The following is a 25,567-nucleotide window of genomic DNA, read 5'->3' as shown; positions in this document are numbered from 1 at the left end:
ACATCTGAGTTAAGACCTGAAGGAGGAGAGGGACTTAGCCATGCAGATGGCTGGGAGAAGAGTGTCGCAGCAGAAGGAAAAACATGTGCAAAGGCCCTGCAGCGCAATGAAGGAAACGAAGGAAGGCCTAAGTTTCTGGGACAGAGTGAGCAAGTGGGGAAGAGTAGGAAATGAGGTCTAAATGGTGACGAATTCCAAATTGTCCACCACTGTAAGGGCTTCAATGTTTGTTTGCTGTGAAAGAAGTAGCAAGCCACTGCGGTCTCTGAGTGATATGGCTGGGGTTGAGAATGGACATAGGGGGCAAGAGAGGAAGCAGGCTCTAACCGGTTTGGCTCAGTTTGGATAGAGAGTTGGCCTGCGGACTGAAGGGTCCCAGGTTCGATTCGGTCAAGGGCATGTACCTTGGTTTCGGGCACATCCCTGGTAGGGGGTGTGCAGGAGGCAGCCGATCGATGTTTCTCTCTTATTGATGTTTCTAACTCTCTATCCCTCTCCCTTCCTCTCTGTGAAAAATCAATAAAAAATATATATTTTTTTAAAAAAAAAAGAGAGAGGAAGCAGGGAGAAGAGGTTATTGAGGTAACGCAGGTGAGAAATGCAGGTGGTAGTGGAGGCAGTGAGGAACTATTCCAATTTTGGACACACTTTGAAGGTAGAGCCAATAGGTTTCGCTAATGGATTGGGTTGGAGTGTGAGAAAAGAGACGCGCCACGGATAATTCTAAGTTTGGAGTGGCCATTAACTGCGATGGGGAAAAGTGTGGGTGGAACACGTCTGAGGAGAAGTTAATTCCATTCGGCATGTTACATCTAGTTTGAAGCGTAGCTCCATGACTGACTAGCTTTGTGACCTTGGGCAAGCTACTTAACCTCTTTGAACCTTCATTTTCTCACCCTAAACTAGGATAATGATACCTAAGGATTAGGGCTGATATATGAATTCCGGTGAAATAACATATATAAAGCACTTAGCACAGATGGGTGTACACTCTATAGATGGTGGTCGCTGCTGCCTTCCCTCTCATCACATGACCAGACGGTGAAATGGACCGAGGTCTCAGCGCAGTTCATCAGAGGCTGACTAAGCACCAGGGACGTGGCTAGTTCTGAGGCCTACGGCCGAGAATCCAGGTCCGCACGCCCTGCCCTCCTGACCAGCGCTGGAGACAGACTCAGCACATGAATCATACGTGTCACCACGTGAGGCCACTGAGAGAAGTACAAGCACAGGACCCTGGATGACCACTTTACTAGAACTCCTTCGAGAACGAACAAAACATGTTTTCAAGATTATCAGGAGATATTAAATTAACATCTTGCCCAAATAAAGAGTCTGAAAGTAGGGATTTTCTTCTCAGAAGTTACTGAGTCTTGGAAGCATCTAAAATGTCTCTTGCCAAACTGAGACAGAATGAGAAAAGAAACGTCAAGACATGTAACGTTACTAATAAATTAGATCCAATTTTGCTAAAAAAAAAAAATGCATTCTAAATGTGTTTAACTCTTTACCCTGAAATTCCCATTCTGTGAGAGTAGGAACTAGGCCAGAGGTGTCGCTGATGGGGTGTTCTGAGGAAAAAGCGTATGGAACTTCTCTCTTTTCCCCTTTCCAGGCTTCCAGAATAGATACTTCAGCAAGGTGGAGAGAAATACTGACTGAAGCAAGAAGGTCAAAGCACAGAGCAAAGGGTAGATAAAAAATATCTGGGCCTTATCATTTATAAACTGTTGTGACTTCAATGTCCCTTTTCTATCAATTTCCTCATCTGAAAAATGGAGGTACTACCACCTACCTCACAGAACTAAGAAATGGGGACATCTGGCCATTTCGCTTAATTCATTATCTTTTTTTCTCCCTAAATCTTTCTCTCATAATAATAATACTTCATGAGAAATAGCAGAATGGAGTGCTAAGAACTTGGAATGGAGAGCAGGGCTGAAGTTTCAGATGCCTCCTGGTGACTGCTGGGCAGTCAAGACTCTCTCTGAGCCTTGGTTTCCTCTTGGCCACTGTTGCCTTTTTAGAAAGCCCCTGTGTCTCTGCCCTCCCAGGACTTTGCTCTAAAGCCTGCGCAGTGGTTGCATTGCCTAACCTCGTAGGAAAGCTCTCTCCCCACCCCACTTCTGAGTCGGTGAGTCACTTCCTCTTTCGGGATTGAAAGGGACTGAAATCCTGCAGTTATTTATGTTGTGAGCAGGGGAATGCATCACAGGGAGTAAACAGATTAGAAAAGAGAGAATTCATAGGCCACATGGGAAGTGATTAAGGTATGAGTAAGAATCACAGAGAGGTTAGGCTGAAAAATGTTTTTAAAAAATCTTGTCAGGGTTATATTGATTATAGGCCAAACAGGAAAGAAGTAATGACATGAAAAGAAAAACAAAGGAAGAGTTAAAAAAAAAATCTTCAGGAGCATTAAGCAAGGAGACTGAATAGGTCATATAAGTACAAGATGAGAAAAGGGCCAGGTCAAATTCTGTGTATTATTTTTCAGTAATCATCAAAAGATATCAACATTAATATTTGTGAGAACAACTACATTTATCTTGTACATTATGCTCAAATGCAGCAATTATTTCTTTAATTACATAAGATCTGTATCATCATTGCAAAAACATACCAGTAAAAGTTTCAGTGCTTGGGTTTATGCCAGCAAGCCTCTTTGATGTCCCGAAGTCAGAGATCTTGAGAACACCACTATAGGTATTAATCAACACATTGTCACCCTAGAAAAGAGAGGCCTTTAATAAAAAACATTACATTTCTTCCAATCCTGTGTATTGTTGGCTCTCAAGTCCAATAAGAAAAGGTGTCCTTAGAGCAAATAAGGACACGAATTCTGTATTCTTCATTAATAGTTAATCTCAACAATGAATTCTTGACACCATTTTTGTTTATATGTTATCAGTTGTCCACAATTGCCACTTGGGTCAAAAGGTCAAACATGGTTAGTTAGAGCTTGCTACAGGGGTTGTCTATGCATGGTACATGTATAATAAGTTCAATTATGATAGTCATAATCCCCCAGTCACTTTACTTTCTTTTCTATGTTGTTTTACTTGTTTTTCTAGAATAATAAGAAATATCACAAATAAATAGGCATTTGGGTTGATTTTAGGGTAGAAATATTAATTTACTTTCTATAATCCAGCCTTTGTCAGAAATTTAGTTCTGAATATTCGCATTTTAAAGAGAATCTACTAAGTTATCTAATATTCCTTTAATCCATGAATATGTGATGGTTGTGAGAAATGAAGATTTCTTTTTTCTTTTAATATATTTTATTGATTTTTACAGAGAGGAAGGGAGAGAGATAGAGAGTTAGAAATATCAATGAGAGAGAAACATTGATCAGCTGCCTCCTGCATAACCCCTATTGGGGATCGAGCCCACAACCAAGGTACATGCCCTTGACCGCAGTCAAACCCAGAACCCTTCTTCAGTCCTCGGGCCGATGCTCTATCCACTGCGCCAAACCGGTTAGGGCTCTTTTTCCCTTCTAATCATTTATTCATTGATTCAATAAATATTTACTGAGTAGATACTATGGGCAAGGATACAGAGATTAACCAGCCTCTAAACTCCCAGAAGCAGGGACCATCCTCCTGTTCCATTTTGTTCTGCCAAAACTCACACAGAACAGTTCCAGGCACGTAGTGCAAGCTCTATCTTTGCTGGTTGAACATGGTTAAGGAGTTTATTCCTTACGTGGATAAGATATGATTATCAATATGATTATCAATTATTAACTTATTCAGGACAGAGCAATATCTTCTATTTCTATTTCTAAGATTTATTTATTCACCATTCTAAGTTAATACCCATAACATAACATGGCTTTTGCAAATAAAACAATTACCCAACAAGGGACATACAAAAATGAATCCTAGTTCATCCTACCTTTATATCCCGGTGAACTATCTGATTGTCATGGAGGTATTTTAATCCTTCGAGTATTTGTTTTGTATAAAATCCAATTGTCTGCTCATTGTCTTTCAATGGGCCCCATTTTGAACGAAGGAGAGCCGAAAGACTTCCTGTAAAGTAGGGAAAAACAGCGGGTAAAATCTTAATCCAAATGAGTTCTTAAAGTACATTAATAAAGTAACACTAATTTAAGCTAACATTTATTGGTTATGTACAGTGGTGCAGGAACTGTACTGATACAAGGGCTCATATATGAAGAGGCAAGTGTCATTGCTCTGAAGATGCTCATTATCAAATAGTAAGTAGTAAAAAGCCACTCATTCTCTAACCTTAATCCAAGTCACAATGATTGATATTAAAATGATTTCAGATACTTATGTTTTCTAATAAAAATGGAAGGTAATGCAATGTGGCTAATTTTTCTTTTAACTCAGACCATTTAAGACCTGTAAACCTGTAAATCCCATTCAGTTTTACTCCTTTTCAAGGCCCTAGAAATTTGTAGTTTTTAAAGGAAAAAAACATCTCTTACCTCCTGGAACCTGCTCCATGAAGATTTTAATGAAACCATTCTCACTGAAAGAACCCAGATACTGGACAATATTCTTGTGCTTCAGATGCTTATGCAATGCTATTTCTTCATGTAGGGGCTGGGAGTATCTAAAAGACATGCAAATGTCGATGAGCCAATTGTGTTAGACAGACTTTAGCATATAAGTTTACACAATGTAAAACGAAACTGTCAGCTATTATACCCATATATAAAATCAAATATGACCATCTGAGGCCTTTATTCCTAATAATATAAATTCTGTGAAGTTGAAGGCCTGGTAGGGTCTGAGGGGAAATGTGCCAGGCACTTTTCTAAGCCTTTTGTATATCTTAACTCATTTTTCACAACCACCTCATTAAGGCTATTAAGATGACCATTTTACAGATGAGGAAACTGATTCATAAAGAGGATGACTTATCTGCCCCAGATTGCAAAGCTAGTGACAGAATTAAGATTTGAACCCAGGAAAATAGAAATAATCCACATAGCTTGCTGTCTCTAATATAACTTAGTATGGACTCACTGGCCATAATTCCATTGGTCTCATAACAACGTATCTTTACTGTTCCATTTATATGCCAAGTTTCCTTGAGCCCCTTGCTTTGAAATCCTCATATTACTGTGTTCACCAATCCTATATAATAAAATGCTAATATTCAAATAGATTGAATGACAGAAAGATTGGTCATTATGATGCTCACTGACCACCAGGGAGCAGATGCTCAATGCAGGAGCTGCCCCCTGGTCGTCAGTGTGCTTCCACAGGGCAAGCACTGATCAACCAGAAGCCCTGAGCCAGGCTCATGGCTGGCGAGCACAGAGGCGGTGGCCGGAGCCTCTACCGCCTCTAGGGCAGCGCTAAGGATGTTTGACTGCTGGCCTAGGCCCACTCCCCATCAGACATCCCCCCAGGGCTCACGGGCTGTGAGAGGGTGCAGGCCGGGCTGAGGCCCCCTCCCCCCTGAGTGCACGAATTTCGTGCACTGGGCCTCTAGTTCTATTATATCAGGCTTTAAAAAAAGTTCAATCCCAACCAAGTCTATACACTATACGGCTTTAAACCAGACTTCAACATCATGTACTTGGTATATGTTGTTTTATCAAATTATAAAATGAAAGTATTTCATATTTCTGGAACAAACAGAACAACTCTTTTGATGACGACTTGAGGAACTATAAAACTTGCAGACTCATAGTCTTGAAACCACTGTAGCTCTAATATAATTATTATACAAATAACTATGGCAAGATGTCAGCAATGATAAACAGACTATCAAAACTATTCCCGAATTTTTCCCCCTGCTCTACAATGAAGGCTACAGGTGTGAAAGGCACTAACTACTAAGCCATATTAAGTACAAATGTGATGTATCATAACTTGCTTCAGTCCTACATGCAACCAGAGCTCAGATCTTACTATGGTAAATCCATATAGGCAGGATGGATTTTTTTTTGAATGTCAATAACAAATATTAGAATTGGTTAGTACTGAATAATACTTTATTCATGAAGCTTTTCAGGATAAACTAAAGCAATATTAGATTACAAAAATCCAAACTTGTTTAATTTAAACAAACTTTTATAAGCTGTGAACTAATAATCAGAAAACTGCCAACAACAAACAATTGACTTTTAGTCCTTTTATCTTTCTTCAGAATAGCTCTAGGAACTATGAAGGCAGCTATTAACCTGAGCCCTTTAACAGGATATCAGTGAAGAACACCACCATTTTGATAATTGCTTGAATGAACTAACACAAGAAATACCAGTAAAAAATGTTACCAATAAGATGCTTAGGTAATGACTCTAAACTATGAAGACATTTGCATGTTATTTTTTCCATGGGGTGTAAATCACTTTAATAACACTAGTTAATAAGATTGCTCTTGATATGCATGAGATAAATTAGTGGCAAATATTGGCCTTATTGTACAGGTTTATCAAGATGACTGTATAATCTTAATCAAGTGACTAACTCAGTTTGTGATGAACCAAAGGTTTCCATCTCCTGACCCTCTATTGAAAATCAATTTCGATTGTTTACATTTAAGTTCCTGGAGAAACAAACATATGCCACCACCTTACCTCCTCATTAGGTTACCAAAGGATAGCTCAAAAATTACAATAATAATCAGGATTCATCCTAGTTAGGAATAAGAATTCTTCTCCAATGTGGAAATGACTATTAACACCCAGCAATTCTCACTAAGTGTAAGTGAAAGTATAAGTGCCAAGCGCTGTATGAGCACAAAATTATAATTTGTTCAGGTCAAAAAGCTATGCTTATCTATGGGACTTATAAGGAAATCCTATTTCTTTTCAATTAGCTGTAACAATGGAAAGAAGAAATGATATAGATCAGAGATGCTTACATATATTCTGCTTTGAAAACTTATTAATCTACTAGAGGCCCAGTGCATGAAATTTGTGAACTCGGAGCGGGGGGGGGGGGGGGCGTCCCCTCAGCCTGGCCTGCACCCTCTCGCAGTCCAGGAGCCCTCAAAGGATGTCCAGCTGATGGTTTAGGCCCGCTCTCCCTTGGACATCCTTAGCACTGCCGAGAAGGCAGGAGAGGCTCCCGCCCCCACAGCTGTGCTTGCCAGCTGTGAGTCCAGCTTCTGGCCGAGCAGTGCTCCCCATGTGGGAGCACACTGACCACCAGGGGGCAGCTTCTGCATTGAGCATCTGTCCCCTGGTGGTCAGTGTGCGTCATAGTGACCAGTCATTCCGCCGTTGGGTTGATTTGCATATTAGCTTTTTATTAGATAGGATATTGTCTCCAGAGCACCTACTCTGAGTCAAATTCCCACTACAACCACCTAAACCAGTGGTTCCCACATTGGATGGACATTTGCATCCCTTGGTAGGCCTTTAATAAATACCATAGGCCCAACCCAGAATTTTTGGGGTAGGACCCGAGTATCAGTATTTTTACAAGTTCCCCAATTAGCTCTAATATACAGCTGGGGAGAGAATAACTGATCTAAATAAATAGCTCAGGGGTGTCTAGACTGTTAGAGGAAGAAGCCAACCTGAGATTAACAACTAGCTGGGACTATAATAGTGTACTTCCTCTATCTCACTCTTACTACACTCTGATTCTCTAACAAAGTGTTTATAGAGTGTGAAGGAAACACACAAGATACTTTTTGTTGCTATGATCCTTCATTACAGATGGCAATGTTTAGTGTATGCTGGATCATGCATTATTCACACCCATCCTACTACTTCAGTAATTATCCTAACTGCTATCTTTTAAAATGCAACATCAAAACCTCTCCAGGGCACATAGATGGAAACACCCTTGTGTGTTGCATCTCACAATAATATGATAGACTTTACTGTAATCTTCTTTTAAAAAAAATATTTTATTGGTTTTTTGACAGAGAGGAAGGGAGAGGGAGAGGGATAGTTAGAAACATCGATGAGAGAGAAACATTGATCAGCTGCCTCCTGCACGGCCCCCACTGGGGATGTGCCTGCAAAGCAAGGTACATGCCCTTGACCAGAATCGAACCTGGGACCCTTCAGTCCACAGGCCAATACTCTATCCACTGAGCCAAACCGGTTAGGGCTGTAATCTTCTTTTATTGATAACAAGCAGATGCCCTGTACCAGGTGCTCAAGAGAAGGGCCTATCATGCATGTTCTGAACAGCCCACATTACGCCAAATGCACTGTTACAAAACACGACCTTGCTGCTGTTGGTGTGCTTTGTGCGCACAGTGGCAGTTGAATAAACTTACGTTACAAAGATGATTTTAAAAGTGGCTTTCTTCCAAGTACCTACTTACTAGTATATTCATCTGGGGGTAGAAGGGGAGGGGAAGTTGCTAAAGATCAGTGAGTTTGCTGTAGCAATTTGATAGTGACAACCCCTTATTATTTCAAAATATACTCTATGCATATATTACTTAAGAACCATTAGGAATATTTACCAAAAAAATTTAATATGACAAATTGACACATATTATTCTAGGTATTTAATGAATAAGTTCTATCACCGTTTTAAGAATTCATAAATATATCTCAAAGAGGAAACTCTGCAACAATAGCATAGAAAACATGAAACCATGCGTGGCAGACAGCAACAGCTGTGTGCCTAGCGAGCATCTGTTCTTCCTCTTTCTATTATTTTGTTTGGAGAAACAAATGGTCAGCTAAAAAGCTATTGAGTTCCTAAGCCTCCCTTGTAGTAAGGGATGGTTACTTTTGGTAAAAGTATGCTGGATATTTCTGGAACAGTTTATCTTCCTTTTTCTTCTTCCTGCCTGGAATGTGGATCTGGAGGCTGGAGGCAGAGAGGTCACCTGTGCAAGTCACACCCTAAAGATGGAGAGGCAGAAAGAGATTTGGGAGCTGGGACACAGGTTTCATGTGTCTTTTTCAGCCTGGGGTAGTTAGAGAAGGCTTGTCTGATGGCTTAGAATTTGAACTGAGAACTAAATGATAAAATGAGACAATCCTGCTGAGTTTGGGGAAATGAACCTTGGTGTGCTTGATGGATAGGGAGAGGTCAGAGTGGCTCTAGTGGAGGAGGTGAGGCCACAGAGGGAGGCAGATGTCTATGCTGAGGGTTTTGGTTTTATGCTGGTTACAATTGAAGGGTGTTTATTTTTTAAAGAGTTTGGAAATGATTTCTTTTTTTTTTAAAAAAATATATTTTTATTGGTTTCAGAGAGAAAGAGAGAGGGAGAGGGAGAGACAGAAATATCAATGATGAGAGAGAATCATTGATCAGTTGCCTTCTGCACGCCCCCTACTGGGGATCGAACCTGCAACCTGGGCATATGCCCTTGACTGGAATCGAACCTAGCACCTTTCAGTCTGCAGGCCGACGCTCTATCCACTCAGCCAAACCAGCTAGGGTACAATTGAAGGGTTTTAAGTGGTAGTGACAAGATGTGATTTCAACTTCAGAAAGATCTCTCTGGCTTCTCTGAGGAGGGATGGAGTTGGGGTGGAGGACACAGTGAAAGCAGAGCCTAGTTACAAGGTATTTGCAATCGGGAGTCTGGATGAGAGACCTGGAGGCCTAGAGTTGTGACGGGAGTGGAAAAATTCAGAATAGACTGCAGAGGTTGAGACAATAGTACAACTTGCTGATGGAGTTGATGCAAAGTGAGAGAGAGAGGAATCCAAATGAATCCTAGGTTTTAGCCTGAACAGCTGGATAGATGGGGTAATCTTAACTGAGACATGGAATACTTCAAAGTAGAGTACATTTGGGTTTGGTAAAAACCCATGGTTCAGCTTTGACCATCTTAACCCGGAAGTGCCTTTTAGACTTACAAGTGGAGAGGCTGGGAAGACAGATGACCCAGGAAGCTTAGGAGAGTGTCCTTTCTAAAGAAAACTGGACATGTGACCCTACCACCATGAACACAGAAAAGTGGACTCGAGGAAGCCTAAGTAAGTCCATGATGCAGCCGGGCATTCAAGTCTGGCCAAATGAGGACTTTAGTAACACTGGACTCAATCCAATCCTTTCTCTTTCAGAGTGTGAATGCACAACACATGGAAAATGTATACAGTTTTTGTAGGAACAGTATCTTATGGCAAGAAGACACAACAAAAGCCACTAGGGCAGCAGAAATCATGAGATTGGGAGGAGATAATTAGTGGTTGGAGAAGCCAATGGCAGAATAGAACACTAGAGCCAGGAGCAACAGAAAATCCTGTTACCAGTGCTGTTTCTCCCCTGAACAACTTTCTTGTTTCCAAAAAAGTCCCCACGATGTGTGGTTCATACCATTCCTTCAGAAACTTCTCCTGTTCTTTTCTCTCTCTTTTCCTTCTGTTATTCCCGCTAGGCAGGCATGTGTTACACCTCTTGTAGTTGTCCCACAGTCTTGGGTATTCTGTCCTCTCTTTTTCAGTCCTAGCTTTTCAGTTTTAGAATAGTCTACTGACATAGCCTCAAGCATAGAGATTGAGCTAGGCATCCACCCCATCAAATGCATTCTTCATTTCTGTTACTGGTTTATCGCTAGTATGTCTATTTGGTTCTCTCGTAGGATTTCCACCTCTCTGCTGGCATTGCCACCTGTTCTTACATGCTGCCTACTTTATCCAGGAGAGCCCTTAGCATATTCATCATAACTGTTTTACATTCCTGGTCTGATTATTCCAACATCATGGCCATATCTGAGACGGTTCTGATCCTGGCTCTGTCTCTTCAAACTGTGCCTTTTGCCTTTTAGTATGCTTTGTAATTTTTGTTGAAAGCCAGGCATGGTATAACAGGTAAAAGAACTCTCGGAGGGGAAGCATTCTAGTATTTTAGTGAGCCTGTGCCACTGGGCTGTGAACTGCACCAGTGCTTCTCAGTCCACCCCAATCCCTTTAGGTGGGCCAGGATGGCTAGAAAGGGCTGGAGTTGGGCATTTCTCTTCTCCCAGGTTGGTTAGGCTCTGATAACACCCCAATAGGCGAGGCCCTGGTAAAAAATGTTTTCTCCTCAGGGCAGGCCTTGCTAAGAACAGAATGCTCTGGTGTATTTCAAAATGATTCCTTTCCCCCAACGCCTCTCAGAAGTATGAGGGGATTTTCTTCTGCATGCACTGTGAGGACCTAGTGGTGCTCCGGAGGGCAAAACTCACAACAGTGTGGGTCTCCGCTATGACTGCCTCTCCAATCTGGGGGGCAGCGGCTTGTCCTGTGAGACCTTACTTCTCTGATGACTCAGCACGCAGAATGGTTTGAGTTAGTCATTTAAAAAAAAACTGATTTCTAACATTTATAAGCCAGCAAATTTAACATTAATACCGACAACTAACCCTTAAGAAGAGCTGCCGATTTCTCAGTGTGTTTGGCTTTCTATCTGTTGTTAAGATGGAGTGACGACTTCCAACCTCCTTTAACTGCTGGACTGGAAACTGGAACCTCTGCTTAGAACAGCTTCAGGTAGTGCTGGTTCCCCACGTACCCCGATAACAAACCACCGCTCTCTGACATAACACACACAGGGCCATTCTTTTTCCCACTCTTTTTAAGAGTCCTGTCCCTGTTACCTCAGAGATGCTGTCCTTTCCCACCAGTCTTGTAACTGAATCACTGAATGATGCAGCAGCTTAACCTCACAGGGAGCTGATTAAAACCACAGAGTTCTCAGACAGCGTTTCACCAAAATATTCTCTAAAAGGCTACACACAACCCCAAATACCTTAGGAAACAGCTCTTTATTAACCACCATTACTATACCTGCTATCTCTCTCTGGGATTTCCTTAATGGCGATTCTGACTTGGTTGCTCAGGTCTCGACCTGCATAGACTATCCCGTAAGTGCCTTTTCCTAAAACGACTCTGTCACCATTTTCGTCATATTCATAGTCATACTACAAAAGGAAAAATGGAGAGAGAATATGGAAACATTAGTTGCATTCTACATTTTGAACATCAACTTTTTCCAAGAGCATTTTTCCTTATTTCAGCAGATGGATATACAAGGGAAACAATAAGATGAAATTCGAAAAAAGCAGCTTTAAGAACCAAAAAATAGACATTCGCAATATAAACCAGATTGTGTGCTCATGTTTTCACAGCTGGTACAAATACAGTGGGGACTGTGTATTTAAATCCGTAAGAGTTTTTTCAAAAGCCCACTTGGATTCTTTTACCCACTAAATCCTGTTTTTCACTGACTCCAGAGATAAGCATGATTAGTATCAATACCTATCACATCTAATTAATCTTTCTTTTGTTTTTCAGCTTCTGGTGCTATTAAGGCATTTCACACTCTACCAGGAGAATAAAACCACTGAAAGGCTTTGGGTAAGAAGAAAAATTTGAGGTCTTACTGGTTTGCCTGGCCCATAAAGGACAGAGAGTGACCTACGCAGTGGTCAGAAAAAGTAGAACAGAGCTGGGCCAAGATCCAAGGGAAGGCAGGGTACGTTAACTGACAAAAATGGAGAAAAAGAGGAGCAGCGGGGAAAGGAATGTTTAAAAAAAAATAAAAGGTAGAATTACACTGCTTATGTATTTTGCATTTTATTTCTATGGCAATAGGCTAGCAAATCGGGTTGTTGCTAAGGGAAACGGCTGCATTTTGAAGCAACGATGGGAATACTTCTGGAATCATCCCTCTATTGTTGCCCGCCCAGACCAATCTAAACTGGAGCTGGAAAGAGAATCAGCATAGGAAGGCAAATGGCAAAGTGGTGATTCACGCAGTCCTTGCATGGTCAAGGGACCAACAGTAAAGCAACCTTCGAAAAAGCCATGCACTTCCCTCTGTGCTTAATCACATTAACGGAGCGGTCACCTCAAAGACCCAAATAGTACCTTCGTTAATTTTCAGTATCGCCTTCTTAATAAAGAAATATGAAAACAGAAATAACTATTAATAATATCAATAGAATGCTAAAAATGCTGCAGGTACACATATCAGGTTTGATTGATCTCTCCTCCCGCAGATCTTTACTCAACTGTCACCTTGTCAGGGAGCCTTCCCTGGCTGCCTTGTCTGAAACTGCACACTCCATTACACTGTCACTTCCTAATTCCTTCCTTGCTTTTTCTCCAAACATACGACAAGTTTTACTTATTATGTTGTTTATTGTTCACTAGAATGTAAGCTCAATGAGGGATTTTCCTCTGTTGTTCTCTGCTGTGTCCCCAGCACCTAGAACAGTGCCTACCACATGGTAGGTGTCCAGTAAATATTTGAGTGAATTGATGAGATACACTTGGACCCACAAATGTGGTGTGACAATTATCTTAAATTGAAGGAAACCATCTAAATAAGTATCAGCTGCAGAAAAACCCTTATCTAAACTTTTTGTGCTGACTTAAGCAAAGCCTCTTGAAAATACAGCTGCCATAACCTCTCTCTGGGAGGTTTAGGGCCACTCATCCCTGGATGAGAAATGACAAAGGCAAAAAACCTTTCCAAAAGTTTCTGTACCTTCCACTTGCTTCTACTTAGTTTCCAGCCATGTGCTTTCTTCCCCTTGAAGTCCTATTAAGGATTTTTCTTGGTAAAATAAACAAACTCTTAACTCCAGCTGTTCAGGAGCCACTTCTTTGTATGTTTCCATATACATGAATAAACTTTAGCTTTTCTCCTGTTAGTGTGTCTTTTGTCAGTTAATTTGCAGGTCCCCACCAGTGAACCTAAGTTGGTAGAGGAAAAACTTTCCTTCTGCCAACAGAATGAATGATTGAGTAACAAATTGACACTCATATCATACAACACTCGAAGTGACATATTTTCTCAGACAGAGTGGTAACTGGGTATTGAGCTTTAGAGATGAACAAAAATAGAAAAAGGATGCTGAAGAAACTTGATGATTCCAAATTGATTTAAATGAATTCTAAACTATAATTCACTGTTTGCGAGGCAAATCATCAGGAAAGGAGATGATAAGGTATTTCATCATCCTGCAGATGTTTGAGTCAAAGGAAAACCTTCCTTTTATCTTGCTTGTCCCCACTGCATCCCAAAAGGGGTCACCTTTCCCTTTATGCTCACTATGTATAAACAGGTGCACGGGGCCAGCTGCTATGACTATCTCAGGCTTGTTTCAATCATAAGCTCATTTTGATAAAACAGTGAGGTAAAAATGCAGAAAAAGAAGGATGTTGGGGGAAAACAGAGAGAAGAAAGGAGAGGGAGAGAGAGAGAGAAGAGGGACAGATGGAAGGAGAATATATCTATGTGTTTGGGAGAGGAGAGAAGAGGGAGACACAACATATTTTGTATTGAGCACCAGAAGTACCTCAGTCATTTTTTTTTTCAAGGAAATAAGAAAAGGAGATGAAAAGAGAATGGGTTGATAATGGCTGGATTATGGTATTCAGCTTGATTATGGTATTCATTCTTTCATTGATTTAACATTGATTAAACAACCTTCAAGCCAATTTACCAGCATTTATTCTGCCCCCTTCAATCCATAGCCCCCTACCCTCAGTTTGAGATATTGTTTAAACAACTCTGGTTTTGTCATACCCACCCCCAGCTTCAAACTTTTTAAAGCCTTCTGACTGTACTTCTGCTTGGATACCTGGTACCATGTGAGACCATGTGATTAAAACAGGTAGAATCTTGGCCAGTTGGCTCACTTGGTTGGAGTGTCATTCCGTGTACCAAAGGGTTGTGAGTTCGATTCCCAAGTCAGGACACCTACCTAGATTGCAGGTTTGATCCCTATTTAGGGTGTGTACTGGAGACAGCCTATCGATGTTTCTCTCTCTCTCAAAAACATATCCTCAGGTGAAAATTACTTCAAAAAAGGGGGCTAGAGCCATGATCTAGCCTTGCGATGTTAAGAGTTCGGTGCAGACTACCGAATTACAATGCGATAAGAAGAGCTAGGGCAGGGGAGTGAGTAAAAATGTTATGAGAGTAGAGAAAAGTGAGAAGAGGTGTTGAAACTGATTCAAAGAAAAAAATTACACGAATTGGATCTCAAAAAATTAGGATGCAGCCAATCAAGTGGGACAGAGCAGAAAAAAGCATGTGGAGTTGGGCATCTGCAGGTCAAACCCAAAAACAGGCTGTCTGGAAAACAGAAAAGAATTTGGCACTGCCGTACCGTAGGATGCAAAGGAAAGGGTAAGTTATAGCCAGACAGTTAAGAATATCGTTATACTTAGGGGAGTCACAGGATTAAATCCACACGAGAGATCTGTCTGCTGGTGACAGAGACAGTTTATTGACAGAGGAGAGAGATCAGGCCACGTGGGAGATGATAAAGACCTGAGATGGGGGAGTGACAGATGAAATGAAGGGGCTGGAGGAAAGACTGGGTGTGGGGGTAAGACAGGCTGGAGTGGCAGTTTCTCTGAGATGTCTGGCTTGGGTTACTGGGCAGATGTCCTGCTCTTAGTGAAGCTATGGATGGCTGGGAGAACAAATATGGGGACCACAGTTGATAAGTGTTAGAACCCTTATGATTAACTGTAATCTAATCAATGATGACTGTATTCAATTGTTCGGCGATTTTAATATAAACTTACTAATACAGTAAATTATTTACAATATGGGTTCATCACCTTTCCATGTCAAAATACAGCCTTGAGTCAAAAAACATGGCTTGGAATCAAAAGAAGTTGTTTCCCTTTCTGTTTAAAAATAGAAAAGTCCTCCCAAAGTGATATTGAGCTATATTTGAAAAACCTTGTACAGTTTGTACTAATCTTAAAATTTATAAAATACTTGAGCTAAGAAAGGCTATTTAAGATCTTGTTCAACTCTCATTTAAGGAATGAGATCATCTTAGCCCAGTGGGAGTATAAATTTTGTCCAAAGTAATAGAACTGGCTGTTGGCAAAGTTAGAACCAGAACTCAAGGCTCCTGTCCCCGGCATGGGATCTCACGAGTGCCAGGTATGCTCAGAGGGGGTTCTGACCATGACCCAAAGGGGCTAAATCTCTCCCACAATTGGACTGCTTCAAAGAAAGCTTACTGTTCTAATCAGAAATAAAAGCAAATATTAACTTGGGTTTTGAACGAAAAGTTTTCAAACATTAAAAATTCTAAGGATTAGCTTCAATTTTGTGGCTTACAGAACCACATTAATAGCTAATATTTGCTGAATGTTGACACCACTCTAAGTGAAGTTAAAAACATAAAAAAATGTCTAACTTTTCCAACATTTTAATTTTGTTTTGGGCCCAGGGACCTAAAAGGCTTCAGGAATTATATTGAAACAATTTAAATTCTATCTCAAATTGAAGTGAAGATCAGATAACAATTATTCAGCATAAAAATCTTAATCAGCAAAGTCATCTTTCCTGTTTACAGTGTAAGGAATGGGAAGTGGAGGAATTATTTTTGGTATGTCATTTACAGGCTGAAGTTCGAGTTTAGTTTACAGTAATGAAATTAACTCATTTTAACAAAATATTTAGAATACTGAAAAATAAATTTAATTAAGAAGGTTGAAAACATCTAAGAAATGTAATAAAAGATATAATGAAATTATCATAAATTGTGAAAAAACATAAATTAAGGCTGTTTACTAGCTCATATGGTGAAGGTGCCCTGGCCATGAAGGGCACCGAGTGAGCGGGAGGGCCAAGGCAGAGCTCACGGTCTTCACAGCCCAGAACATCACGGGGTCCTTTCACGAACGTTATGCTGATGGAACACCCACCAAGAGAATGCCAGCAGCCTCAAGAGTTGTGGCATGATGGCAAACCAAGCCAAAATGCTTAAGACAAGAATGTGTGAATTTACTGTATAGACTATCCAGATCGCTGGGAATACTGCAGAAGCCATTCTACATCACAGATCTGAAATTTTTCGATGGAATGCAAAGGATTGAAGTCATATACCCCTCCCCCGCAACACTCTCCCTTCCTCGGTAAAGCTTAAAATAGTTCACTTTTTAAAATTAGTCATGGAAACCTTAGGCATTACCTCCAGGGAGTCACCTTCACAGTCTCCTTCCTCCACGCCTCTCCCCTTCTCTTCGGTAATGGTATTCACCATTTCAAAAAACCTACGATGAAAGTTGGAATGTGGTCACTCGTAGTACATGAAACAAGTATGTTCCAAAGTGATTTCAGAGCAAAAAAAAAATTGGAGCTAAGAATGTCAGGCAATAAACAAACCATCAGTGTCAGAGTGAAAAATATGATTTTTCAAAAAGAAAACACAGGTTGGTAGGCTCTTCCAGAAATTTCCAACCTCATGCCCCACTTCATGTACAGAGTAATGTATATATAGTATAGAATTAGAACAGTGAGGCTAGACAAGGTCATAGAAATGACAAGGTTAGGAAAGTGGACTTGGATATCAGACCAAGATTGCTAATGTTTGTATGATTAAGCTCCTCCAACTCTGAGACTCATCCCTTAATTATAAAATGGGGAATATACTTATCAGTCTCTTAGGTTGTTGTGAAGATGACTTGAGGTATACATGTAAAGTGCTTACTTAGCATAGTGCACTCATTATAATGAGCTATTATTGTTTTGCTGCTGTTGATATTTTATTTAAATGGGACATAAAATAATACCCATATTCTAGAATAGTGTCTCTAAATTCTGAAGTGGCTATTTGATACAGTGCTGGCCACTACAACATTTGATCTCAGTGACTCAAATCTTCTGCCTGAGCACCTCAATATTATACACACACGGCCCCATAAACACAGCCTGCAAAACACTAATGTGAACCAGGAGCAGGCGAGGCGAGCTTATATGTTTGTGACAGAAGCCACCTCTCTGTTGGTGACATTTTCTTCAGGAACTCTTCTTATAAAGTTTTCTTTTTTCTGGAGGCCAACTCAGAGCCAAGAAAAATAATAACAAGCGAGAAACAGATTTGCCCCGTGGAACACTAGCTGTGCTATCCGTTCCAAGGGGATGCGAATGGTCTGCAGACATACAGTAAGGGAGGCTCTATGAACAGGTACTGTGAGAGCTGATGCTCTCACGGGCAGGTCGTGCTGCGCACTGCCAGCCCAAAGGAAGAACAGGTTACCTACCAGATAGAACCTTTCTTCTATCTCTGTACCAATGAGATAACAGAAAATATACATTGGTCTGCTCCCAGGTCCTGGCATAGAGCTCCTAAAACCCTTGTAGTTTTCTAAGTGGTAAGAACACTGCAGGCATCTCTTGTTCTAATATTTGGTCTTGGACCCCCATCCCTGGCACAGGGCTCCTAAAACCCTTGAGCAGCCCCTAAGTGATAAGAGAAATAGCAGCATCTTTTGTTTTAGCAAGACTTTGCTTGGGCACCTGGATGGGGGCTGGTCACAAGAAAGAACAAGCCATAATTAGGAACTTGGACTCTCAGCTTCACCTTCCATCCTCCATAGAGGGAGACAGGAGCTAAAAATAATGATTGATCATGTCTATGTGATAAAGCCTCCATGAAACTCCCATAGTACAGGGTTCAAGGAGCGTCCAGACTAGCAAATACATTGCTGCCAGGAAGGTAACCCACTGCAACTCCATGGGAACAGATGTTCTTGTGCTTTGGGACCCTCCTGGACCTTACCCTACGTATCTTTTCATCTAGCTATTCATCTGTTCCCGGTATCATATCCTTCCATTAAACTGGTAAACATAATCTAATGCAAGCAGGGGCCATTAGAACCTCTGACCTACAGCCAGTTGGTCAGAAGCTCAGGTAAGATAACCTGGGCTTGTGACTGGCATCTACAGTGGGGGCAGAAAGTTTCGTGGGACTGAGCCTTTAACCTGTGGGATCAGACACTATCTCTAGGCAGATATTGTTAGAAATGAGTTAAATTGTAGGATACTCAGCTGGTGTCACAGAGAATAGCTTGTTGGTGATCAGAAATGTCAGAAATAAAGTAATTTATTAAAGGGAATCCCCAAAATTCTGATAAACATACCACATAATTATAAAATATTAGCCCAAATGAAATATTTACATAGCCATGAATAATTTTCAGAAGCTATATGTTCACTCATTAATTAAAAATAATGATCACGCAAGCACAATCTTTTTTACACAAACCCATGACTAATACGTACTTTTTACAATGAAGTTCGGTACAGAAATAGATTTGGAAATCATCAGAATTGTGAAGCACATAAAGAAAACAGCATCGTTCTTCAAACTTAGAAATACTGAAACAAACAGAGAGAATTATTCAGGGAAATCCCAATACTTCAGGAACTGTCATGAAAAATAAATACTTTTTTTTATCTGGTCCCAATTATAAAATCAATGTTGTTTATGACAAAAAGTTAAAAATAGTACTTTAAAAAGCAGTATTTCCTGTACCACAATACTAAAATTACTGAATTTTCTGAGAATTGTCTTCCTCCTCATGTCTGTAGACAGAGTTGCTCTAAGGTTTGGTTGCTCTAAGGTTTGGTTGCTCTAAGGTTTGGTCCCTCCACCTCAGCGTGAGAAAGGTGTTCTGACCCGTGCCGGGAGGACAAGCCTAAGTGTCCACTGGCTGACTGACCTTGGTGCTCGGTTCTCTGAGATCTGCAGAACAACAAAATGCTTCCAAAGCTAGAAGGGCAATGTGTGGAGGCAGGAAAAGCACCTCCTTAGTTGTAGAGATTTTATAGGAAGGAAGCAACTATGGAACATCACTTGATTTGGACTAAGCAAGTGGTTTACTTCACAGCAATTAGAACAGTTTTGAGATTACCGGTCAGGCCATGCTGTTTTACACCAAGGGTTGGCAAATATATTCTGTAATGGGCCAGAGAGTAAATATTTCAGGTTTTGTGGGCCAAATTACTCAATTTTGCTGTTGGAGCAGACTTAGACAATACACAATGAACAAAGCTGAGTTCCAATAAAACTTTATTTACAAAAACAGGTGGTGGGCCATATTTGGCCTGGGGGTGTAGTTTGCTAATCCCTATTTTATGCCTTTGCATCTGCTGTTCCTTTAGTTTAGAATGCACATTATTTTTTACTTTTAAAAGAAATTCTACTCATCATTTAAGACCAAGCTTAGACCTTACTCCCTTCCTTACTTCTATCTTAAACAGAAAGACTTTTCTTTTGCACCTCTTTTCTTTGAATATAGTTCTATCATTGCTCACCTCACTCTGCATTATCACCAGTTGTGAAGTGTCTGTTCTCCTGCTGGACCTAGAGCTCTTAGAGAGCAGAGTTGAGGTCTTAGTTTTTTGTATTCTTATGGAATAGAACTCAACATTTGACACACAGCTGGTTCTCAATAAATGCCCGTTGACTGAGCTGAGAAAGTTCTGAGGTGATGTAAGACAAACTGCTGAAGTAGTTGGATTTTCTTCTATAACTTGTCATCTCTTTATAGAGGAGAAAACCCAGAAGAGTTAGCTCTCTTTGAAGTCACACACTGGAACTCACATTTCCCAATATATAAGCCAGCAGTAGCCTCATGTAAGCATTCTGTGTATAAGTGTAAACCACAACAAAGGTTATGTAGGGATGCCATGCCTAGTTAAAGAAAACTAATTCATTGGAAAGTAGATATGAGAAAGTGAAATGTATGTTTACCATACTAAGTGGATTGCTTAAAAATGCAGCTATAAAAATGAGTGTTTTACTAATGACCTGTTTTAAAAATTAAGTATTAAGAGTATAAAGCTTTAGTTGAGAAGGCATGTATTGGAAAGATATATAATGAGTCAATCCACAATCTTGCATGTTTCTCTTCAGATCATTCATAAGGTAACAGGTGGTATTGCCAGGCAAACTCCAATTACCAGTTCATGTTCCAACAAAACCAATTACTATTATGCCAAAAGCAACAGGGTATTGCAAATGTGGCCTTCAGATACTCCCCCGCCCCCGCACCCACACACACACATTTCTATCATGTGCGGAGAAAAAGTAGTAATCAAAACTAATTTGGTGTAAAATTCCCAAGAGTTGGTCTAGCATGAGTTTCTATAGCACAAGCATTTAAACATTTAATTGGTGGCTCTTCATTCTGAAAAAACAAACCAAAACCAAAACAACCTCATTTCTAAATCCTAGGAAATGGCATTTCCTGAGCCAATGGCATTATGATGCAATGTCAGAACTGAGCCAAAGTGAAGTGAGTCACTCTAATCTCCGAACACTTCATTGATGGTAACCTCAGAAAAAGTTTAAAAAAAAAATGAATTCCCTATAACCACATCCCATTAGTATGAGCTATGGGACACAATCTGGTAGAAGATGTTTTGGATCCATTAAGGAGAGATTAGTTTCTGGCATACCTAAAGACCAGAAAACCACCCTATAACATAAACTTAGACCACCTAGACAGAACTCTCATAGCTCACTTTTATCTATACCTTGATTCTGACCCACAGATAACATTTACCCCTCAGTCATCCTATTTTAAGTCAGTGACAAGCACAGAGTCAGTTCAACTAACTGTAAAAGTTTTTGTTGCAAATCTTTTAGTAATGGAGATAGTGAGTCTAAAGAAGGTTGAGCATTTCATTAATAGAAGGATTGCTGAGGTTCTTTGCATTTTTAAATCATGACGAGAAGTCCTATTCAAGACAGTCATATTCTAGAAAAATGTCTTCCAAGAAAATGAAATACACTAAGGAGACTTACCTCACTCCCCTGATGGAAGAAGCACTGAAGTTCCACTCATGTATACCATTCTAGAATATAAGGAAAGAACAAAAAATGTTCAGTAATCCAAGGAGTAATTTTGTTTTATTCTTTTAAAATAAGATACACAGAGTAATTTTTCCTCATGTATAATTCTTCACAAACAAATTACAGTGGAACCTTAGTTCTCGAACTTAATTCAGTCTGGAAGCCTGTTTTTGAAATGATTTATTTAAAAACCAAATCATTTTTCCCATTAGAAATAATGTAAATTGAATTAATTCAGTCCAGACTCCAAATTATTCCATTTTAACCTTTACTTATATTCAGTGCTGTCTAATGCACTGTTTAATCTGTAAATAAAACACTTTTTTCTTAAATTTATCGGACCATCCCCTACTAGCCTCACATGAATCACTTTTAGCACTTGTTCCAGGGGTGTCTTTCAGGAGGTCAGCATGCAGAATCTTCACTTTTTCACATACCATTGCTTCTGTTGATTATCCAAATCAACAACAATTTTTCTACCGCTTCAATTGCCTGTGATTGTTGTTTTGTGAGCACTTTCATACCCTTAGCAACATCAGCACTCTTGACGGCCAAGAATCTTTAAAATTGTGCTGTCTATTTTGCCAGCAACAAAAGCAAAAAAAAAATCAGGAAAATATTCACAGCACAATTTCCTGAGATGTTAACAATGCAAGGTTTAGTGATAGACTGACTCATATTTGGGCATTTTCTTCTTTGTCGCCTGGGAGACGCTTTATGTCATGTTGTCACCTGAGAAATGCTTTTTGTCATGCTGAGGTGTCAGCATGGAAAGGTTGTTGGGTCAAGAACCAAAGTTTTGTTCAACAACTAGTTATTTGCTGGGATCATGTAACTTAAAATAAAAATAGACTGTCAAGCCTGAAGTAGATTTCCTAAGAAACTAGTTTCAATGCACATCAATCAGGTCACGGGGATGTGACCTGAATTACCACAGAGCAAACGTTGCTGTGCACGAAGCCTAGAAAAGGCAGAGGCCATCGAAAGGGACTCCTGGAATGTGGTTCTCTTAACCAGAGTGCACGGGGAGTTAAAATAAAATAGCAGCCTGCAGCTTCAGCTGGTAATTTGGAAATTGCTTCTAAATCCCGTTGGCCTCAGGTGACCTAAGCATATGCGACTCAGGAGCTGCAGCTGTTAACCTGCACACCATGTGCACACAAGGCAGCCTCAGACATACAGCCTGCACCTCAGTTTCGTTCTAAGGCCACCCCAGGATCAGGAGGCGGGGTTGAGTGCAGAGCTGATAGGCAGTCTGCAAACCTGCAATTGAACACAGCAACTGACGAACGCCAACAAGACGGCACTGGTAAAACCTATCTTCCATCAGCCCTGCTCTGGGAGCAGCCACGGAGAGATTTCCCAGGTTGATTGGGCTGGTTTTAGAGGAAAGGAGCACAGCATTTCAGAATGTTAGGTTCCTGAAAGGTTCAAGTGCTGCTAGGGAACTTTTCCTTTCAGTGGAGTAAAGAGCGAGATGAAGGGATCTGGAATAAGGCCTCTCTCCACCTCCCTTGCTAGTGGACTCTCCACATGGAGGCGCTGGTGCGTCACAGAGCCAACGGGTGAGGTAAAAGGCTCCAGGGCCCGTCTGGGAATCAGGGGGAAAGGGACACCAGAGGCAGAGCTGGAGTGCTATTTAACACCAACAAGTCCCAAACCAACACTCAACCTTATTTAATCAGCACAAGCACTATTTTCTAGGAACTGCTTGGCCTCAGATCCTGTGCCCCAGCTAGGGCAAGAACAGGAACTAGGAATTAATATTGAGGTAAGGTGGCACAGGAATTATATTCTGTGAGACATTATTGGTGCCCTAGGCAATGGCCCTTCCCTCTCTTCTTTGCTAACAAAATGTGAATTTTGTTCAGGCTCAGATGACAATGCTTAGGGACAGTGAAACTGATTAGTCTACATCAGCCATGGTAAGTCCATTTCCCTTGCTGGTGGTTGGTTTAGGCATGGTCACCTGATGCAACTTTTTGCATAAGGAAAGAGCCTGACCCTCCTCCTTTGGATTTGGTCTGTGTTAAGTGATGCTAGAGCTGCTATTAAGACCATGAGTGAAAAACCAAGAGCATGCAGAAAAGCCAACTCAGAATTCTGACAATGTCACGCCACTGAAATCAGCCCCAGAATGAACCCGCCTCAGAAGTTCTTGTAATGTGAGATAACATTTCCTTATTACTTAAGCCACTTTTAGTGGGAGGTTTTGTAGTTAAAAGTATCTTTGAGGGATGAGAACATCATATCATCAAAATCTATAGTCCTAGGTAAACATATTCCCCTCATAAATTCCTAGATCTTCTCAGAATGGCCATGGGCTGGAGCTGGAGTGAGGTCAGCACATCCTACTCCATTGGGTCCTTGTTGTCTGAGGAGCCATCAGAGAGGATGGGAGTGCTTAATCCCCAAACCTAAACGGGGCGGTGTGTGTGTGTGTGTGTGTGTGTGTGTGTGTGTGTGTTTCTAAATAACAAGCATTTTAAGTATCTTGCAAAAATCTTCTCTGTTCCTCAATCTAGGTTTTTCTTTCATGGTCACGTGCAGACTTTCTTCAAGTACTAACTTCAAATACTAACTTACTTACTTAAGCAGTAACCATCTATTGAACAAAGGGAGAACAGTTAAAGTATTGGAATTTCAATTAATTTTGCCCCTGAATGTAGAGTAACTCTCTGAGAGTCCCTGAACTCTTGGGAATTCGGGTAAATGATCTTAAAGTTTTTAAAGTTGCAAAATGAGGTTAAATACTAGCTTGTGTGACTGTTCATTCCAGAGTCAGAATGAAAACATTGAGAGAGGAAGTAACAAAATAAATATGATAGATGAAAAGCAACATTCTCTGTTATTCTACTTCTAGAAAAAAAATTTTAAACATTCCACAACAATCCATTTCCTGCTTAACATAAGATGTATTAAACCTGTTGCTTATCTATTATTTATAGTTATTACAGTTGCTTTAAACTAACAATAATAACAAAGTGATCTTATTTTTATTGCTTGTCCTCATTTCAATTGTAGCACTTCTGTTTTTAAAAACAGAGAAAATGGCAGTGCTAACGAATGGATAAAACTAAGGTTTGCAAAGAAATTGGCAGATTCAAAACAGAAACTAAATGATTTAAGAAAGCTTAAATTTTTGAACAAGAAGAATTTTTAGCACTAAAGGTAACAGGAAATGAGCAATATGCAAATGCAGAAATTCTTCTTGATCAAAAGATAAGAAAAGACAATTGACAATAAAATCTTTAACCCTTCATGCATTCACTTCTACCCTAATATGTTTAGTTCTTAGCATAACATAAAAACTGTCTCTACAATTGTTGCAAAACATAAGCGAATCAATACAAGGCTAACTTTACTGAATGAAGAACCTCCAGAAAGGAAAAATAATGACCACAAGCCAGAAATAGTACTCATTTTCCAAAAATCTTTGGTTTACTTTCTGTTCTTTTTCTGTCTCCCAAATATTTCTGGCTCTCCACTCATTTTCCGGAGCCTTGCTAATTGCTAATTCCTTTAGCCCCATTCTGTTTCCAAGTGTCCTTGGACAACCTTGCTCTTTCCAATCAAGCCTTTGAAAAATCTCCTCTTCCAGATAATAATGCTTACCTCTCCTAACCTCTTTTAGTTTTTGTGGTTTCAACTGGGTGACCACTCTACTTCTGCTATATGATATATATCCATATACTTTAAAATAATGTGAATAAAACAATGGACACTTTAAAACAATGTTATCAACATGTAAACAGTTTTACTAGTTAGTATTAATTTTGTTTCTGGTCAGTTACACTTGGAATAATGCCATCATGGCTGCTATAGATATGAACTTTCAATAACTCCTTCCCTGGGTTTGATTAATTTGCTAGAGAGATTACAGAACGCAGAAAAACATTTTATTTACTAGATTATTGGATTATTCTAAAAGGATATCACTCAGGAACAGCCAGATGGAAGAGATGAATAGGGTAAGGCATGTGGGACTGGTCATGGAGTTCCCGTGCCCTCTCTAGGCGGCCACTCTGCCCACATCTCCATGTGT

The 25,567-nt window shown here is 40.2% G+C and overlaps 1 protein-coding gene across 2 annotated transcripts in view; it reads right to left on the bottom strand.

Annotated features, from left to right (window-relative positions):
• The window catches only part of MAP3K5 (mitogen-activated protein kinase kinase kinase 5), a 170,111-nt gene that overhangs the window by 42,157 nt on the left and 102,387 nt on the right, over positions 1–25,567 (bottom strand). For both annotated transcript variants that reach the window (XM_008162042.3, XM_028141508.2), the window contains 7 exons: positions 21,475–21,524; positions 18,945–19,040; positions 16,852–16,933; positions 11,687–11,820; positions 4,463–4,590; positions 3,904–4,040; positions 2,624–2,729 (listed from right to left, as the gene is read on the bottom strand). In XM_008162042.3, coding sequence (XP_008160264.2) covers positions 2,624–2,729; positions 3,904–4,040; positions 4,463–4,590; positions 11,687–11,820; positions 16,852–16,933; positions 18,945–19,040; positions 21,475–21,524 — 733 coding nt within the window. The remainder of the gene's footprint in view (positions 1–2,623; positions 2,730–3,903; positions 4,041–4,462; positions 4,591–11,686; positions 11,821–16,851; positions 16,934–18,944; positions 19,041–21,474; positions 21,525–25,567) is intronic.

Source organism: Eptesicus fuscus, chromosome 10, assembly GCF_027574615.1.
Source record: "Eptesicus fuscus isolate TK198812 chromosome 10, DD_ASM_mEF_20220401, whole genome shotgun sequence".
Taxonomy (NCBI): Eukaryota; Metazoa; Chordata; class Mammalia; order Chiroptera; family Vespertilionidae; genus Eptesicus; species Eptesicus fuscus.
Note: the sequence above shows the minus strand (reverse complement) of the source record. Positions and strands in the feature narration are given on the sequence as shown.